The 17166-nt window shown below is 43.6% G+C and overlaps 2 protein-coding genes across 2 annotated transcripts; both read left to right on the forward strand.

The window, feature by feature from the left end:
- The first annotated feature begins 5293 nt into the window (after positions 1 to 5293).
- Positions 5294 to 6936, forward strand: LOC102720225 (agmatine coumaroyltransferase-2-like). The gene has a single exon (XM_040522675.1). The coding sequence runs from the start codon at positions 5358 to 5360 to the stop codon at positions 6711 to 6713; it is 1356 nt and encodes a 451-aa protein (XP_040378609.1). The 5' UTR covers positions 5294 to 5357; the 3' UTR covers positions 6714 to 6936.
- Positions 6937 to 11886: 4950 nt separating this feature from the next.
- Positions 11887 to 16938, forward strand: LOC102713611 (GDSL esterase/lipase At5g03810). Its single transcript, XM_006650350.3, has 4 exons — positions 11887 to 12392; positions 12471 to 12704; positions 15873 to 16125; positions 16413 to 16938. The coding sequence occupies exons 1-4, from the start codon at positions 11988 to 11990 to the stop codon at positions 16604 to 16606; spliced, it is 1086 nt and encodes a 361-aa protein (XP_006650413.2). The 5' UTR covers positions 11887 to 11987; the 3' UTR covers positions 16607 to 16938.
- The last annotated feature ends 228 nt before the right edge of the window (positions 16939 to 17166 follow it).

The raw sequence follows: 17166 nt of genomic DNA on the forward strand, positions 1-17166 counted from the left end.
GCTTATATGCTTATAAGACAAATTTAAATTTTCAATATTAAATTTAGAGTAGATTTTTTGGGTTTTTTTCATTGGTGTTTATTTTTGTCTTACTTTTAGATCGTCGAGAACACGTATATAAAAGTTTTATTTGTAAATTATTTTTTAGCAAATATGATGTCTGTTTATTCCCACATGATGTAAAGAAAGTTCAGATAAAATGGATAAGTAGTCCTACAGTAGGACTGTCGGAAAATATAATCATAATGATCAAGTGCCTGGTCGATCGATTAATTGCGCTGAAGAAAAATTTAGGATCATGAACAATAAAGGTAAAATTATAATAGAGTTTGTAAAAAAAAATTGGTGGTTATTATTTTTTTAAACAGAGTACAAAATCACGCACTTATAACACGCTCACTTTCACCCTATAATTAAGCGCACACACATAACTTATCCCTCTAAGTATCTTCGATGACTAAGCCAATCATATCTTAGAACCAGATAAGCAGGTTCCACCACGAGTAACCTAATCACTACATGTTCAACGATAGAGTCTATTGTAGGCTCTATCTTAAGCCACGTTATCAAAAAGAGTCTATTTTTAAAATGATACCTACAAAGGTACAATCAGGTATGGTCTCTTCATTAATGCAATAAAATATTTTTTATTAAGCTAGTTTCTTTTTTATATATTTCCATGCAAGAATGTTTCCTTTAATAAATGCTAAGAATCGACTATAAACCGTTGCCATTCATGACAACAACTTTTATCTCTACTTTCCTCTCTTTCCTCACGTCACCATATTTACTTATGTGATGATTGAGAGAGTCAGCTAATAGACACCTTTGTACGTGTCCTTATAGTTATCTAAACTCACCGCACAAAATTGGTAGAGTCTAAAGTAGTTTGGCGATCCCTCTTTATTCAAAGTATAGGCCACTTTTTTCTCTTTGAAGAAGTCGCATTGTAGGTCTCCTGTCAGAATTGGTCCGGTGTGTCTCGTCATTTGGTTGTTTATTCCAATCGGTCACAACTCACAACGTACATAAACATATGACCATCACTCCATCAGGGTGTGAAAAAGATCAAAAGAGCACCAAGTATAAGCTGCATTTCCTATAGTACAAGAGTTGTTCTTCGATATGCGAATTAAGTTTGAACAATTATCTTCCACTGAACTTAACGAGCGATCTGGGTTCTAAAATGTGTGCAGCAGCTTGAATACTTTCTTAACCTGCAGCACCAAAAGCGATGTAATATATATGCAAGTCCTTACACAGTTCGATCGATGCGTGCATGCATTCTGCATACATATGTAATTATTTAAGCACAGATAAGGAAACCAACAACAAACCTAAGCTCCCACATTAGGTAGCAATCAACTTCTTCAAATATAACAAAACATATCCAATCTGCCGGACGACAGTAAACAATATATGTCCATGCCTAACTTCGTGGTATGTCCTGTCCATGTTATCCACCCCTACGATCGATAGACTTAAAATAAAGGGTTTTTTTTATCGTATTTAAAAAGTATCTTGAGGTAAAAAATTTAGTGTAAATTTTGGTACCTCGAGGTACAGTATACCTAGAGGTACTAAATTTTACACTAAAAAATATGATACCTTGAGATACTTTTTTAAAGATGATAAGAAAACTCTAAAACAAATGACATGGCAGTCACCAGCATCAACATTGTTAAAATCAGAATTCTGAACCGAATTCAAAGGTGATATCAGTGTTTCACTTATCGTGATAATCGTGATGATTATCGTGATAATCGAGGCTCCGCCGAGAACCGATAACAGTTTTGGGCAGTTTCCTCTGAGAAAAACCGCCCGAATTCAAAAAATTTGAAAAATTTTGATGAAAAATTAAGAAAAAAACAAGGTGATAGGTATGTATTTATTGAGCTTAGATGTGAAGAAAATTTTCAAAAAACTCAATGTATCATTCATACCTTTGAGAAAAGACAACTTGACTTGAGTTAATTGGAAAAAATATGTTGTTTTGCACAGCGCATCTGACCCAACTTGGTCCACTAGGGAGAATAACACGACCAGTGAAATGGTCCAAAATCATTTCCCCATTTGTTTGCATGATCAGTGTACTTGACTTATGTTATGGTTGTAGACTTGAGTCTCTGGTCATTGTGGACTTTACTAGATTATTGTTGTGAACATTAATATATTATGATTGCTAACTTTCTTATAATATTCATGCTATTTCATACCATAAATTACAAACATACCATAAATTACGAATTTGTGATTGTTATATGTGTTCTTAATTGCTAATTTGTTGAACTGTTAGCAAAGGTCATGCCATTTTTTTTCATTTTTACTCTACGACTGCTCAAGTATACTTTCTTTTTTACTATAAGCTTCACCATCTTGTTCCCTAATTTTCCCCTTTAATTTTAATGCCTAATGGCCTCTATATTTTAGCTAAAACCGCGCACTTATCACTCATATCGCTACGGTTTTTAGTTGAAACCGTACGATTATCGCTTCAAACCGCGACCGTCGTATCGTCGCAATAATGGTCTGAAACCACGCGATTATCATCCTAAACCGCAATCTGCAAGTCGTCGCGATAATCGTACAAAACCGCGCGATAATCGCGAGTTACCGCACGATATGGTGGTCAAAACCGTCACGATTTTGTTTGAATTTTTAAATTTGAATTCATGCGGTTTTTAAGCGATTATCATGATTCCGCGCAGGAGCGGTTTGGAGGGCCTCCGCGATAAGTGAAACATCGGTGATATCTAAGCATGATAGCAATCAGTAAATCATTTACATAAAAGTCATACAAGCTAAATCATGATAGAACGTTTAATGTAATCATAAAAATTGTATAGCATAATTGAGATTTTGACAACCTTAATCACCAGAAGCACATCCATGGATATGCAATCTGGAGTTTATATGTACACTGGAGATCCGGTGTGTCACGTACCAAAATTCATGCGGATGGGGTTCTTGGGTTTTCAGGTGAATACCATGTTTTAGAAGAAAATTCAATATAAACATAGGTATATTACATATGAATATACTCTCCTTGTTTAGTACAGTGGTACTCTTTTTTCTCAACAAATCCCTGCTATTGCTGATTTTATCTTATGTTGTTGGGATGAATTTTATTTGGAGTCATTAATAAGTGAATACCCGGCCTTGAAAATTATGCATTAGGCACTGTTCACTCACCGTGTAGTGCAACAACTTTATTTTTCTTGGTAAAATAAAAGGAAACATCCTGAGATGTGCTATAGATCTTACAACTAGTACAACAAGTTGTAGTTAAAAAGAAAAAAAAATATTATGAGTACATCATTCAGCACAAACTACGTACTCCATTTATTTCGTACTTCAAGAATTTCTAGTCTTGCATATATTCATTCATTGATCTATGTATATAGATTGTATATGTGTTTAGATTAATTAGTATTTATATGAATGTAAGCATGGTTAGAAAATCTTGCATTATGAAACGAATACAGTAATAAATAAAATTGTAACCTTGAGGTGACTAGCCGTTGGATTGAAATCTAGAGGCTACGAAGCCATCTTCAAGCTCCAGCCAATGAAGACCAGGTAAGGGAAGAGGGGGGGGGGGGGCGCAAGTGGTAGGCAGAACTGCCAACGACAATGTGATCTAGTGATGGTGTGGTTATGGCCATGATGACGATTACAACAGTAGGTCTCGAGTTTCGGCTTTAGAGAGGGGATAATGTTGGGAGGAAGGTTTGGGGGAGGAGGAAGATGGGTGTTTCTCTAGGCCCACAGGGTGGACATTTAACTCTTTAATACTCTCCTCTTATAGAGTGTTCCGAAAATGATTAAACCTACACAATAGTAGTAATAAGTTAAATGGCATGTATGTCCAATGGAATGGCTATGGATGCCAATCAATTTGGCAGGGTGTGGCGAAGTGAAGGTGCCGCCACCAGAGCTGTGGGGTTGGCGGAGGGCAGTGGGCAATCGGCAGGGGGTGCAAGGTCAAGTGTTTAGGAGACTAAGAAGATGGCAAAACAGGGCCACCTTGGAAAGGAGAGAGAGAGGGGAAGAAGGCCGCTTCAGCAGGCCTCCCTGACATCATGTATGGTAAGGGTGGGGGAGACAGTGGTTCTTAGCGAGGTGTGCTCGACCTGAATGATGCTCATGTTGGTTGCTGGGGAGAGAAGAGATAAGGATATGTTTACATCTTTCAACAATCTAGATCGTTAAAAAGTGATTGAAATGCATACGTGTTTTAGGTATTTAAAAACTAGACAGTCTCAAATAATAAATAAGAAAAATATTTAGGCGATTGTTTGTTGACAACAACTATTGGAAGGTGTGAAAAAAATACTTCCTATTACGCTCTTTGCAGTATTGTTATTATGCTAAGTCATGGCCAAAAGGCATGTGATAAAAGATGCATGGTTTTTAAAATTTTTCCTTTGGTAAAAGCTTTAAAGGTTATTTTTCGTCTCTAAGGCACCCTCTCAGGTGAAATCTAGAAGAGAAGAGACAAAACACAATTAGGATTTAAACTCTACTGGATAAGTTATGCCAAAGGGCTTAAACCAATTGAGCCTTTTAAACCGTTAGTTCCTGCCTCTTTGTAGTCTTTATTACTTGGATGGTCTAAATATTATAAGTTACTTTATGTTTATCTTAAATCAACTAATCAAAAAGGTGTACTAACATCCAAAACACCTAATTAGTTTCATTACATTCACCCGTTGAATGTATTTTTTATAGTATAATTATTCTGTTGAAAATGTTGCTATGTTTTTAAATAAAATTGATCAAACTTTATAGATTTGACTTAGGATAATCCTAAAATGACTTTAGTATAAAACAGAGAGAGTCTTTTTAACCCACTAATTAAGTTACACCGCAACGATCTAAACACCTTGAGTTTATAACCAGCTAATTCCCTTGAGTCTGTCTCTTGTAGTTTGTTTTACTTGGATGATCTAGGATTTTCCCCTTTGTCTGGAGCTGGATGGCCATTAGCTGAGGTAACCAGAATTAGCTGGACATGTCATGATCACACTAATTAACCCATACCAACCTATAGAATTACTAGTGCACCAGGAACAGATTTCTCTAACTTAGAGTCCTGTGACGTGGATCAATAACATATTAGCTCATGATACGTGCTTCTCACTGCAAGCCACTTAAAACTAGATGACAGTAAATCACATGAACCGTTTTGGTGTGCTAGGATCGATCGTGAGCACGGACATATTACTAGTACATTATATATAACTTTGGTCTGTGCCCATATTTGGCAACAAAACCATCCAGGGAAAGAAAAACGATAGCAGCAACTACACTCTACACAAGCAAAAAGAGACCAGCTGCTACGTGCATGCAACAGCATGAAGGTCAAGGTCCAGAGCTCGAGGATTGTCAAGCCGCTGTACGACGGCGGCGAGGCGCCGCCGGCGGCGGCGGAGTGGATGCCGCTCAGCGTGTTCGACACGGTGACGTACGACGAGAACATCGCCGTCATCTACGCGTTCAAGCCGCCGAACCCGCCCACGGCGGCGCTGGAGGTTGGTCTGGCGCGGGCGATGGCGGTGTACCGGGAGTGGGCGGGGCGGCTCGGCGTCGGGCCCGACGGGCGGCGGTCGGTGCTGCTCAACGACGCCGGGGCGCGGTTCGTGGAGGCCGCCGTGGACGCGCCGCTGGCCGTGGCTGTGCCGTTCAGGCCGTCGCCGGAGGTGAAGCGGCTGCACCCGAGCATCGACGGCGCCGCCCCCGCCGCGGAGGAGCTGCTGCAGGTGCAGGTCACCCGGTTCTCGTGCGGGTCCATGGTGCTCGGCGTCGCGTCGCACCACAGCATCGCCGACGGGCAGGCCGCGGCGGACTTCCTGGTGGCGTGGGGGCTCGCCACGCGCCGGCTGCCGGTGGCGCCGCTCCCCGTCCGCGACCGCGCCACCAGGTTCGTGCCGCGGGACCCGCCGCTCGTCGAGTTCCCGCACCGGGAGACGGAGTACACGGCGCCGGCGCCGGCGCCGGCCAAGAAGGACGGCGACGACGACGACGAGGAGCTCGGCTCGGCGGCGCACGACAAGATCAAGGTGCACAAGGTGCACTTCACCAAAGACTTCGTGTCGCGGCTCAAGGCGCGGGCCTCGTCGGGCCTCCCGCCGTCGCGGCGCGGCTACACCACCTTCGAGAGCCTCGTCGCCCACCTCTGGCGCGCGGTGACCGCAGCGCGGGGCCTCGTCGCCGGCGAGACCACCAAGATCCGCATCTCCGTCAACGGCCGTGCCCGCATGCGCCCGCCCGCCCCGCGCGGCTACTTCGGCAACCTCGTCCTCTGGGCGTTCCCGCGCTGCGACGCCGGCGACCTCGTCTCCCGCACCGTGAAGCACGCCGCCGAGCTCATCCACCGCGCCGTCGCCGGGGTCGACGACGCCTACCTCCGCTCCTTCGTCGACTTCGCCTCCTCCGGCGCCGTCGAGTCCGAGGGCCTCGTCCCCACCGCCGACACCAACCAGGTGGTGCTCTGCCCTAACCTGGAGGTGGACAGCTGGCTCGGCATCAGCTTCTACGACCTCGACTTCGGCGGCGGCTGCCCCTTCTACTTCATGCCGTCCTACCTCCCCATGGAGGGCACCCTCTTCCTCGTCCCCTCCTTCCTCGGCGACGGCAGCATCGAGGCCTACGTGCCGCTCTTCGAGAACCATCTAGAAGCTTTCAAGAAGATTTGCTACAACATCGCCTAGCTCGCTACGTACGTACGTACGTATAGTAAAAAAAAATCAGCCACATAATCCAGCTTTAATTAATATACAAAATAATCATCGAACTTCTGTAACAAGAACAGCACGCGTATATACATAGAGATCACACTAGCTAGCTGTGTCACTGTTTGTAGAAGCTTAGCCAGTACTTGCTTAATTTTCCAAATCTTCGATATCGTTAACTTTTAAATCTATTTTTAACCAATTATCTTATACATATCTGTTATCATTGTTTATTTTATCATTAAAGATTATTAAGCATAATTTATATTTTTATACTTTTCTTAAAATGTTTTTAAATAAATATGTTCAAATGTGTATACAAAATCAACAGCAGCGAATATATATTAGTTTAGTTTTTACTATTTTTATTAATGTAATTTAATTTTTGTTCGGTAACTTTTGCATGCATAATGCATTGATGCATGAGTCACACCTGCACCTGGAGAGACGGTGGAGTGTCTAGCTGAGAATGAGATCAGCTAGAACAAGTTTTAGCTTGAGTGATTTATATTTTAGAGCGAAAATAGCATATCTAGTCGTAAAAGGTTCATGCAATTATTTTACGGCAAATACAATGGCTCTGAAACAGTAGTAACATATCAGTATACACAATGCTATAGTATATGCAGCCGCGACGCTGTTGGACCATATCGTGAAGAATCCGCGGTACTAACGTGTCTATTACCAGTACTCCAGTAGCATACAAATGTACGGGAAAAATGAGTAAAAAAACACGCACAGAGGAAGCAGCAAAGCTCATGTTGCCCATATATTATGGTAAAAAGAAAAAAAGGAGTGGTCAAAGGGACACCTGTTCGCGCGGTGCTGCTTTTACCGCGCCGGCACGGCACCAGCTACAAATAGATATATACTCTGGATCGGTAAACTTTTGATCATGTCCAGCGTTTGATTTTAAAAAATTAAAAAAAATAGTCACACATAAAATACTATTTATAATTAATTATCTAATAAAAATAAAAAAATAAAATAAATCGTCAAATATTATGGTTAAAAGTGAAAGATTGATTTATTTTGGAGAACGGAGTACCTGAGTAATTTGCTTTTTAATAGGGTCGCGGAGTCGCGGGACACTTCATGAGGGCACGTGCGTGGCGCCGTGTAACGCGAGCAGAGAGTGCATGTGCAACCCAGGCGTGCTCTCCGGTGTTTGGGCCGGTTCGAGGTAAGGAAATTGATCTCCGGAACATATGGGCACGAGTCGGTTCAGGTCGCTGACGATGCCTTGAAGCCGGAGGCTGAAATCTTCCACGAGTTCTTCATTTTTTGAATCGTATGGACTCAAAACTCAAAAGTTTGTCGAAGGCGCTGCGCCCGCCAGCGACTGCCTCACGCGATCGGCGCCCACACGCATCGACTTCAGCGTGTCCCGGGCGGGCGTCGTTCGCGTTGTCCTTCTTGGCGAGTGGCCGGAGCATGCATGTCCGACGGCAAAGCTCACAAAGATGGCAACGAGCCTAAAGGCTCACACCATCAACACCGCCCAGTCGGAGTAGTTTGAGAGGGTAAGAGGAAACAGTTTTTTAACACACGGGTAAATATCTATCCGTTGCTTGTGTCATTAAAAGGATATGAATAAAATTTGACAAGATAAATAAATATGAGTTACATCACTCCATAAACATGCAAGTTTAAATTTAAATTATATAAGTTGTAGCAAAAATAACAAAAAGAATTATGGATATGCGTATATTTGGTTTTAGTTTTATTTATTTTTTCTATAACTTTTAGAAGTTGATTTTAAACTTTTGGATGTATAATCTTGTTAATTTTTTTTATATGACTTTATATAGTATGTAAGTACACGCGTAGATATCCGTGTAATAAAACTGTTTCCGGTAAGAGTGGGATAGGAGGAGGCTCCGTCCTCCTTGACGACGCGCTGGACAACCAGCTGCCGCCCATGTTGCCACGGGGCGACGGTGAATGCCGCGAGGTCCCGGAGTGCCCACCAGTGGGCACCGACAAAATGCTCTGATACTAAATGGCAGCCGCAACCCTTCGGACTCACACACAGTCGGAGGTTGAAGACGATGAACAGTGAAAACGCCAGGGTTCGACGCAAGGATTATTGGTGCTGCTCTCACAACCTGCAGCTTTTCTGTTCTTTCTTCTCATATGTAATGAAAAATATACATGCAAAGTCGACGAAACAACGAAAATGATGGGAGTGCCGTTGAGGCTTCCGCCATGGGTGCGCGCCACCACTCCATGCGACGTGCGCCATCCCCACATCGAAGCGTTGGCGCGAGCTGCTGCTAAACACGCGCACGCTGCAACATGCAGTTGTGCTCATGCAGAACGAAAGAATGAGCTAGAGTGTAAATGTGTAACACAACCATACATTTAAAAATAAAACGTCACAGGATTAATCTTAATTCTATCACCGTTCTGGGGGGCACCTACCGCGACCTCATCGGCGGCGCCGCTGCATGGGGAGGGCGTCGGTGGTGAGCGCCAAGAGGTGCATGCTCTCGCGGTACGAGTAGTAAGACATGGCAACCACGAAGACGGCGCGCTCGCCAAGTTCATGGTCATGGTCATGGTCACCGCCGAGTCCGTTCGCCTGAAGCTGGTGGGCCGAGCAGTCGTCGACCGGTGGGAGCAGGAGAGCTACCTGGGCTCCGACGAGGCGCGGGGGACGTGCCCTGCTGGGGCAAGATGCATGTCGCTCATGGTAATCGAGTGGGAAGAGGGCCGGCCGGTGGGGTGAGTTGGGGCCCTGGAGGCTGGAGCAAGGTGGACAGAGCGCGCGGTGCCCACGGCCCGCCGGATGCGAGGACGACGACGCCGCCGGCGGTGCTGGCGAGTTATGAAGATTGCGATCAACGCGAGGAGGCTGCTATATGCACCGGACGTGATTTGATGACTAGTTAAATACTTATAACCTGGAGTAATTAGGAAGTGAATGTTAATTATGTACGTACGCATGCATGGTTGTTCATGATTTGGGACATGCTAAAGAGTGCGTCAGAGTTCACCACGATTCCTGAATATTTCCAAACCGTTTTGAATCAAATATCTAACCCGTCCCGCCGTCCGTTTCAAAAAATACATAACATATTTTGTTTTGTTAGGGTAAACTTTTGACCAACAATTACTATGACTCAAATATTGATGTTATTAAATACGCATTAGAAGGTTCTTTCTTATTATTATGCTTTTGTGTCATATAAGTTATTAAGTATATATTAATGTATTAATCTTTGATCAAATTCTTGTTCCACCAAATAAAATAGGTCTTATATTTTAGAACAGGGGGAGCGGTACAGGAGAACCGCATACCTGAGACCCAGACGGAGAAGCTTGCATCTTTCTTATGCAGATTTTTTAATCAAAGATTTCGGTACCGATTGCCGAAGATGTTATGTTTTAATTTCGTCACAACTGCATTCCTGAAGGAGACGCTGTTGTGCCTCATACAACCCAAGGGTTCGAGGCCGCTTGGTGGGGCCGTCCCGGGGTGACAGGCCGAGTCGAAGCCAAATTACACAGCCTACCTCGTAAATGGCACCTCTACGAATGTCACTTTTATCATTATTCTTACATATTTACCACTTGAGAGAGATAAATTGTTAATATCTTGCCATATTTGCTGATGTGTCAAGAAAACTAGGATGATTAACGTGATCAGGTGATGTGCAAAGTCCTTTTGCCCCTCCCCCTAACTGTATCTTCCTCTTCTCTGGTTCTCCTTATACAAGTGACCAGGCCGGAGTGAAGGCGAGCCAGGATGGATAAAATGAACGGCATGTATTCTACTTGGTGCTGCAGCTCGTGTAAAATCAATCATGAAAGCAGATAATCCCTGCAAGCCGCTTCTCCATCTCCGGTATCACCTTATCCTGGTTGCCGCCCATCATGCATCGTGATTCTCGATGGATTACATTAAGTAAGCTATTTAATCTCTTTTTTATTAATTCTTTATTAATCTTTTTCCTTAAATTAAATATCCGTAATTACCTAGTTGATGATTAATTATAACTGATCCATGTCATGTTAATTGCGATGGGGCAGGGGCCATGGTGATGATGGGGTTAGGGGCAACACAGACATTTTACATTACTTGTCCATGTTGGCATTTCTATATGTCATACCACATCAGCAAAAGTAGCAGGATATTAACGATTTATCTCTTTCAAGTGACAAATATATAAGAACAATGATAAAAGTGGCATTTGGAGAGGTGATATCTATAAGAGTGGCAAATAGTTAAATTTTCCTGTTTCTCGTCTGGGTCACACATGCCGGAGTGAACGGCCGGGGAGGGAGAGACCCCCCATCGCCGCCTCATACACGCCTCGGCCGCCGGAGCGCCGCCGCCGCCGCCGCGCTGTCCCCTGCTTCGGCCCTTCGTCTCCGGAGTTCGCACGAAAGGCGAACACCCACGCGACCACGGCCACGTCGGGGGTACATACGTACAGGGCGAAGCACCCTGTCAGGCGCATGATCGTAAGCATTTCTGATCAAGGATTTGGGTACGAGCACAAGCATAAAAATGTAGTTTTTGTCCCTTAACTATTATTATTACTCGAGTCTGATTATACTAGCTCAATCGTAAAACCGGCACAAACGCTCTGTCAACCATTCAAACCGGCTCATATTGTCTCTCTGGACGGTTTTGTCATGTGACATTGGACTAATGTTCATCTTATATAGCGTATACATGAGATTGTAATTTTTTTAAAAAAAAAGAAAATAAAAAAGTACAAATGAAATCGTCAGTAACCCATCTCTTCGGTCCTCTGCCCTTTGGGCCGTTGGGTTGAAATCAAGGGCATACCATGCCGAGAGTAAACCCAATCAATATCGTCACACTATATTTCGGCCCAACTGTAGGCCTATCAAAATGACGCTGTCGGCAACAGGCCCAGCAAAATTTGGCCCAGTGCTGTCCCATTCTAGGAAGATAAAGCCTTCAATTTTTCGTTTATACTTATAAATCAACATTTAAATTGTAAAGCTTAAACTTTTAGTTAATTTATTTTTATCATAGATTATTTTTAGGGTTGTTTTTTTAGATGCTGGATCGACCTTACATTATTACATATCTCTCATTGAATGCGCACATGGTTGCAATAGTTGTAAGCAGCAGTAGTTCCAGCAGGCAGGCAGCAGTAAATAGCTACTTCACCCTCCGTCTCCAAGAGCACAGAACCAAAGCCTCACTTCCCTCACCACCTCAGCTATAGCTCACTAGTCCATCGAGAGAGAACTAGTTAGCTGGCTAGCGTCATGGCCGCGGCGGCGTGGGTGATGGTGGTGGCGGTGGCGGTGGCGGTGGCTGTGTCGTCGTCGCCGGCGACGTGCGCGGATGATCAGGAGCAGCAGGCGCTGGTGCCGGGGGTGATGATCTTCGGCGACTCGGTGGTGGACGCCGGGAACAACAACCGGCTGCCGACGCTGGTGCGCGCCGACTTCCCGCCCTACGGCCGCGACTTCCCGGCCACCCACGCCCCCACCGGCCGCTTCTGCAACGGCAAGCTCGCCACCGACTACACCGTCGACAGCCTCGGCCTCGCCGCCTACCCGCCGGCGTACCTCGGCCAGGAGGCGCGGAGCGACAACCGGACCCTCCTCCACGGCGCCAACTTCGCCTCCGGCGCCTCCGGCTACCTCGACGCCACCGCCGCCCTCTACGTACGCAACTTGCGCCGCCGCCGCCTCATCACGAGCTCGATCAATATATATTCAGATGCGATATCCATTTCTCTGCAGGGCGCGATCTCGCTGAGCCGGCAGCTGGACTACTTCAGGGAGTACAAGGCGAAGGTGGCGGCGGTGGCCGGCAGGAAGAAGGCGGCGGCGCTGACGTCGGAGTCGATCTACGTGGTGAGCGCCGGCACCAGCGACTACGTGCAGAACTACTACGTGAACCCGGTGCTGGCCGCCACCTACACCTCCGACCAGTTCGCCGACGTCCTCATGCAGCCCTACACCACCTTCATCGAGGTACGTACCACTACACTCCTACGTACTTAATTTAGTACTAACCACACTAAGCACTGATTAATTAATTAAGCACCATGCACTAGCTGCACCCTCCGTCCATCTATCACTTGATTAATTGATGCAAGCATGCAAATGCTTCAATTAAGTCAACGTACGCACTCCCGTTTGTTCCACAATTCTTGGCCCATACCACAGTGTGCGCTGGACAAGGAGAGTACTATATATACTAAATGAGTCTAATGAAAGTAGAAGTAGTAAAAATTAGGGTTAAAAATGGTAAAAAAAATATCGGCTGTCGTTTTCGCTTTCTTCTAACTGTTTAAGCCAGTAACGGAAATGAAAACGGAAATGGAACGGTAATGTATTTTTTCCGACCGTTTTATCGGAATTCCGTATTGGACCAGAAATTTCTGAAAATTATCGAAAAATTTCTGAAAGCCCACAAAAACTTCTAGCCTAGCCAAGTCTCACGGTCATAGCCACACAACCCATCAACCCATCTAACTCACTAACTCCAAACAACCCTTATTATCCTATCATCTATTGCCCCGTTTAGTTCGCAAAAACATCACATCGAATTTTTGGACACCTTAATGAAGCATTAAATATACATGAACATTAAAACTAATTATACAGTTATGCGGAAAATCATAAGACGAATCTTTTACGCCTAATTAGGACGTGATTAGTCATAAGTGCTACAGTAACTAACATGTACTAATGACGGATTAATTAGACTAAAAAGATTCGTCTCGCGGTTTCCAAATGGAATCTGAAATTTGTTTTGTAATTAGACTATGTTTAATACTTCAAATGCATGTCCAAAAACTTGATTTGATGTTTTTGCAAAAACTTTTTGCCAACTAAACGGGGCCTTTATTTAATATGGTATTAATTAATTGACATGATGTAGTATGAAGTGGTATTGTTATGTATCCATCTTTATATTGTATATACCTTTATATTGTATATATCGTTATTTTTATATGCATTTTTTCGATATATTTTCGTACCGGTTGTTCCGTTTCCGGAATTTCGACAACGTAGATATCATTTTCGTTTCCGTCTCTGCCATTCCGTTTTCGTTTCTGAAAAAAAATATGAAAATAAAAATGGGAGAGATAGTTTTCCGACCGTTTTCATCCCTAGTAAAAATAATGGGAAATTAACCGTCGTTCTGTTTTTCTTCTCGACCAAAGGAATTTCTCTATTACCGCATCACATTGCTGTTTATTCGTCATGAAACTGCACATGCCTGTAGAATATGTGGAAATAGCCAAACATTTGTAAAATTCATGGAGTACTAATAATAATGTGAGATTGTTTTCCCATTACTCCATTACCATTTACCAACAAGTTAGAACTCATTTCAAATGCATAGTTTTATAATTTTTTACAGTAATATATATATATATATATATTACTAGAGTATTACTGGAGTAAGTAGAAAATAAATTACAGCAAAGGACAGTCCTGCTCGTAGTGCACAGTCACATCGATCGATCTCGAGCGGACAGAAAATTGAATAGCTTTGCAGGAGAGGAATAAATGAATGGATCAAAGGTCACAGGTTCTATGGGTACGTAGGACCGTATAGCTATCAATGGCCTCACTAAACTCTGCATCTCGATTCTGATCACCACCCCATCACCCATGGTTTTCTTCCTTCCAAGCATGCATGCCTGCCATTCTTCACAGTACATACGTTGTTGTAGCATCAATCAATGCATGCAAATATACATTTATCTTCTTTTTATCTCGCGTACTGCTGTCACTGTTGTCGCATGTAGGGATATCATCGAATGCTTGTCGGCTAGCAATCACTATACATTTTTTTCTACTAGTATGATCATTGGCAAAATAACAAACTAATTAAGAGGTCAGAGGCCTGTGTTAATTAATTAGCCCTTGTTGAAGAAACTAGATCTATAGCCTTCCCAAATAGTAGTATAGGAGTATTAGCCAAAATAGATAGCACAATTAGAAGCTTTCCCTCCAGATTCATCAATGCCCTTGCTTGTGCCATTGTCAATGTTTGCTCAGAAACTTTGGCATGACCAAATTGCCTCTGCCACTGAAACATTTCTTCTCTCCCACACAGCCCTATCAATTCTCCAAATGCCAAGGCCCTCACACCCATCCACTAGTAAATGCACCATTGGAATTGACCCATTTCCATTGAGAAAGAAGGGAAGGGAAGCTGTTGCTGCTGCCTGCCATTTTCACACAGATCTGACCATGTGGGTGGCCTTGCACCAGGATGAAAAAGATTCAAGACTTGAATCGCTCTATTTATTACTGCACCGGCCGGTGTTGGCCGATCTTGCCACCATTTTCACTGCTCAATAATCTACCACAGTGGTAGCTACAGCTGCTGCCCGGCCCCTGCGCCACGTAACGGCAGTCGGCACACACGGTAGTAATGCAGTAAACGCAATCCACCCACCAAGCTCACACACACACAGGACAAAATTTTTCCTTTCACGGCTATGCATTTACTTTAATAGCTAGCAGTGATTGGTAAAAAGAAATCGTGAACATTTACCGCGTTACGTAATTCATACAAGACACTATATATATATATATATATATATATATATATATATATATATATATATATATATATATATATATATATATATATATATATATATACGGCTTGTTTTTTAGCTTCCGTTAATAATAATATGTGAGTCAACCTTAAATTTGGAGTTGATTTATAGCTCTTCTCGTCGTTGTTTATTTTTCAGTTATGAGTTTTAGATGGCTAAGAACATTTATATAAAAGTTTTATTTATAAATATATCGTTTGTCATTTTTTAGAAAAGCCAAAAAATCACGTAAAAAAAGGCCGACTCCTGTGCATATTACTGGTAGTATAATTTAATCCATATCGTTAATATTAGGTACAGTAGAAATTTGAAGGGGTAATATCATCCTTTTTGTTGTAATCTGTATTGCAAAAAAAATAAAATTACAAAATACTGTTAATCATGTAATTAACAAAGTAAAAAAATATTATTTTTCTACTGGTAGTATAATACTACTAGTAAAATGCACTGAAAAGTTAAACAAAAATATCATTCGAGATAACAATGCAGTCTGCAGTGAAAATATGATCTGTGTGGTGGTGGTGGCGGCGGCTTAATTGGGAAATGGAAAACGCAGGGGCTGTACGGGCAAGGGGCGAGGCGGATCGGCGTGACGTCGTTGCCGCCGATGGGCTGCCTCCCGGCGTCCGTCACGCTGTTCGGCGGCGGCGGCGGGTGCGTGGAGCGGCTCAACAACGACTCGAGGATCTTCAACACGAAGCTGGAGGCCGCCTCCGACGCCATCAGGAGGCAGCACTCCGACCTCAAGCTCCTCGTCTTCGACATCTACAACCCGCTCTCCGACCTTGTCAGCAACCCCACAAGCGCCGGTACGTTTGATCCCATTCTTTTTTTCTACAGAAGCTACAGAACAAGGCTAAAACCTGAAGAGTACGGAGGAGGCAAACGACGTATTTATAAATGAAAAATAATTTATTAATATTTTTTTATATGTGCTAAAAGTTAAACCTGACAAATAAACTATAATAAAAAACCCTTTATAAACGTAAATAAAAACGAAAAGATGAGGTGATATTCTTTTAAGATGATGGATGAGCTGAAGTGATTAATTTAACGATGATGCATCATGCATGGGGATGGATATATATGTGTATAGGGTTCTTCGAGTCGAGGAGGGCGTGCTGCGGGACGGGGACGATCGAGACGTCGGTGCTGTGCCACCAGGGGGCGCCGGGGACGTGCGCCAACGCGACGGGCTACGTCTTCTGGGACGGCTTCCACCCCACGGACGCCGCCAACAAGGTGCTCGCCGACGCGCTCCTCCTCCAGGGCCTCCAGCTCATCTCCTGATCACCACCGTCTATCCACAGTTGTGATGGATCCATCCGTCCCTCCGGCCGTTTGCTTGCAGAGAATGAATGAGACATGCATGGCAGCTCTAGTTTTCTCGATTGTGAACTACTAGTACCTACCTTTAATTGTGAACTTGTCGCCCTGTCGTCTCCTGCTTAGCTGGCTGCTGTGCTGCCGTCTGTTTAGCTGTTTTGTGATCTCTATCGTGCATGGGTTTAGTTATTTTTTTGTGTGTAGTATGAACTGCTTCTTCGGTGTGATGTTTTATTAATGTACATGCGCTGGTTTATATCGCTAGCACGTATTGGATGATGTTTTTGCTACCTGTGCCTTGCTACCATGTTTTCTTTTCCATGGATACGGGGAGGAATCGCGTAAACTCATGAGCCTCACGAAACTTTTCCTCCGATACCTTGTTCGGTTAGAGAGGGATTAGGTTGGGCCACAACCCCTGTGGATTTCACTCCCGCGGAATAAATCCTGGCTCACAGAAAAATCACTGTTCGGTTAAGCCTAGTCAGGGTTCTAGCCTGGTCCATCTCGGGATTTTTCCATTG

Source organism: Oryza brachyantha, chromosome 3, assembly GCF_000231095.2.
Source record: "Oryza brachyantha chromosome 3, ObraRS2, whole genome shotgun sequence".
In the NCBI taxonomy this organism is placed as follows: Eukaryota; Viridiplantae; Streptophyta; class Magnoliopsida; order Poales; family Poaceae; genus Oryza; species Oryza brachyantha.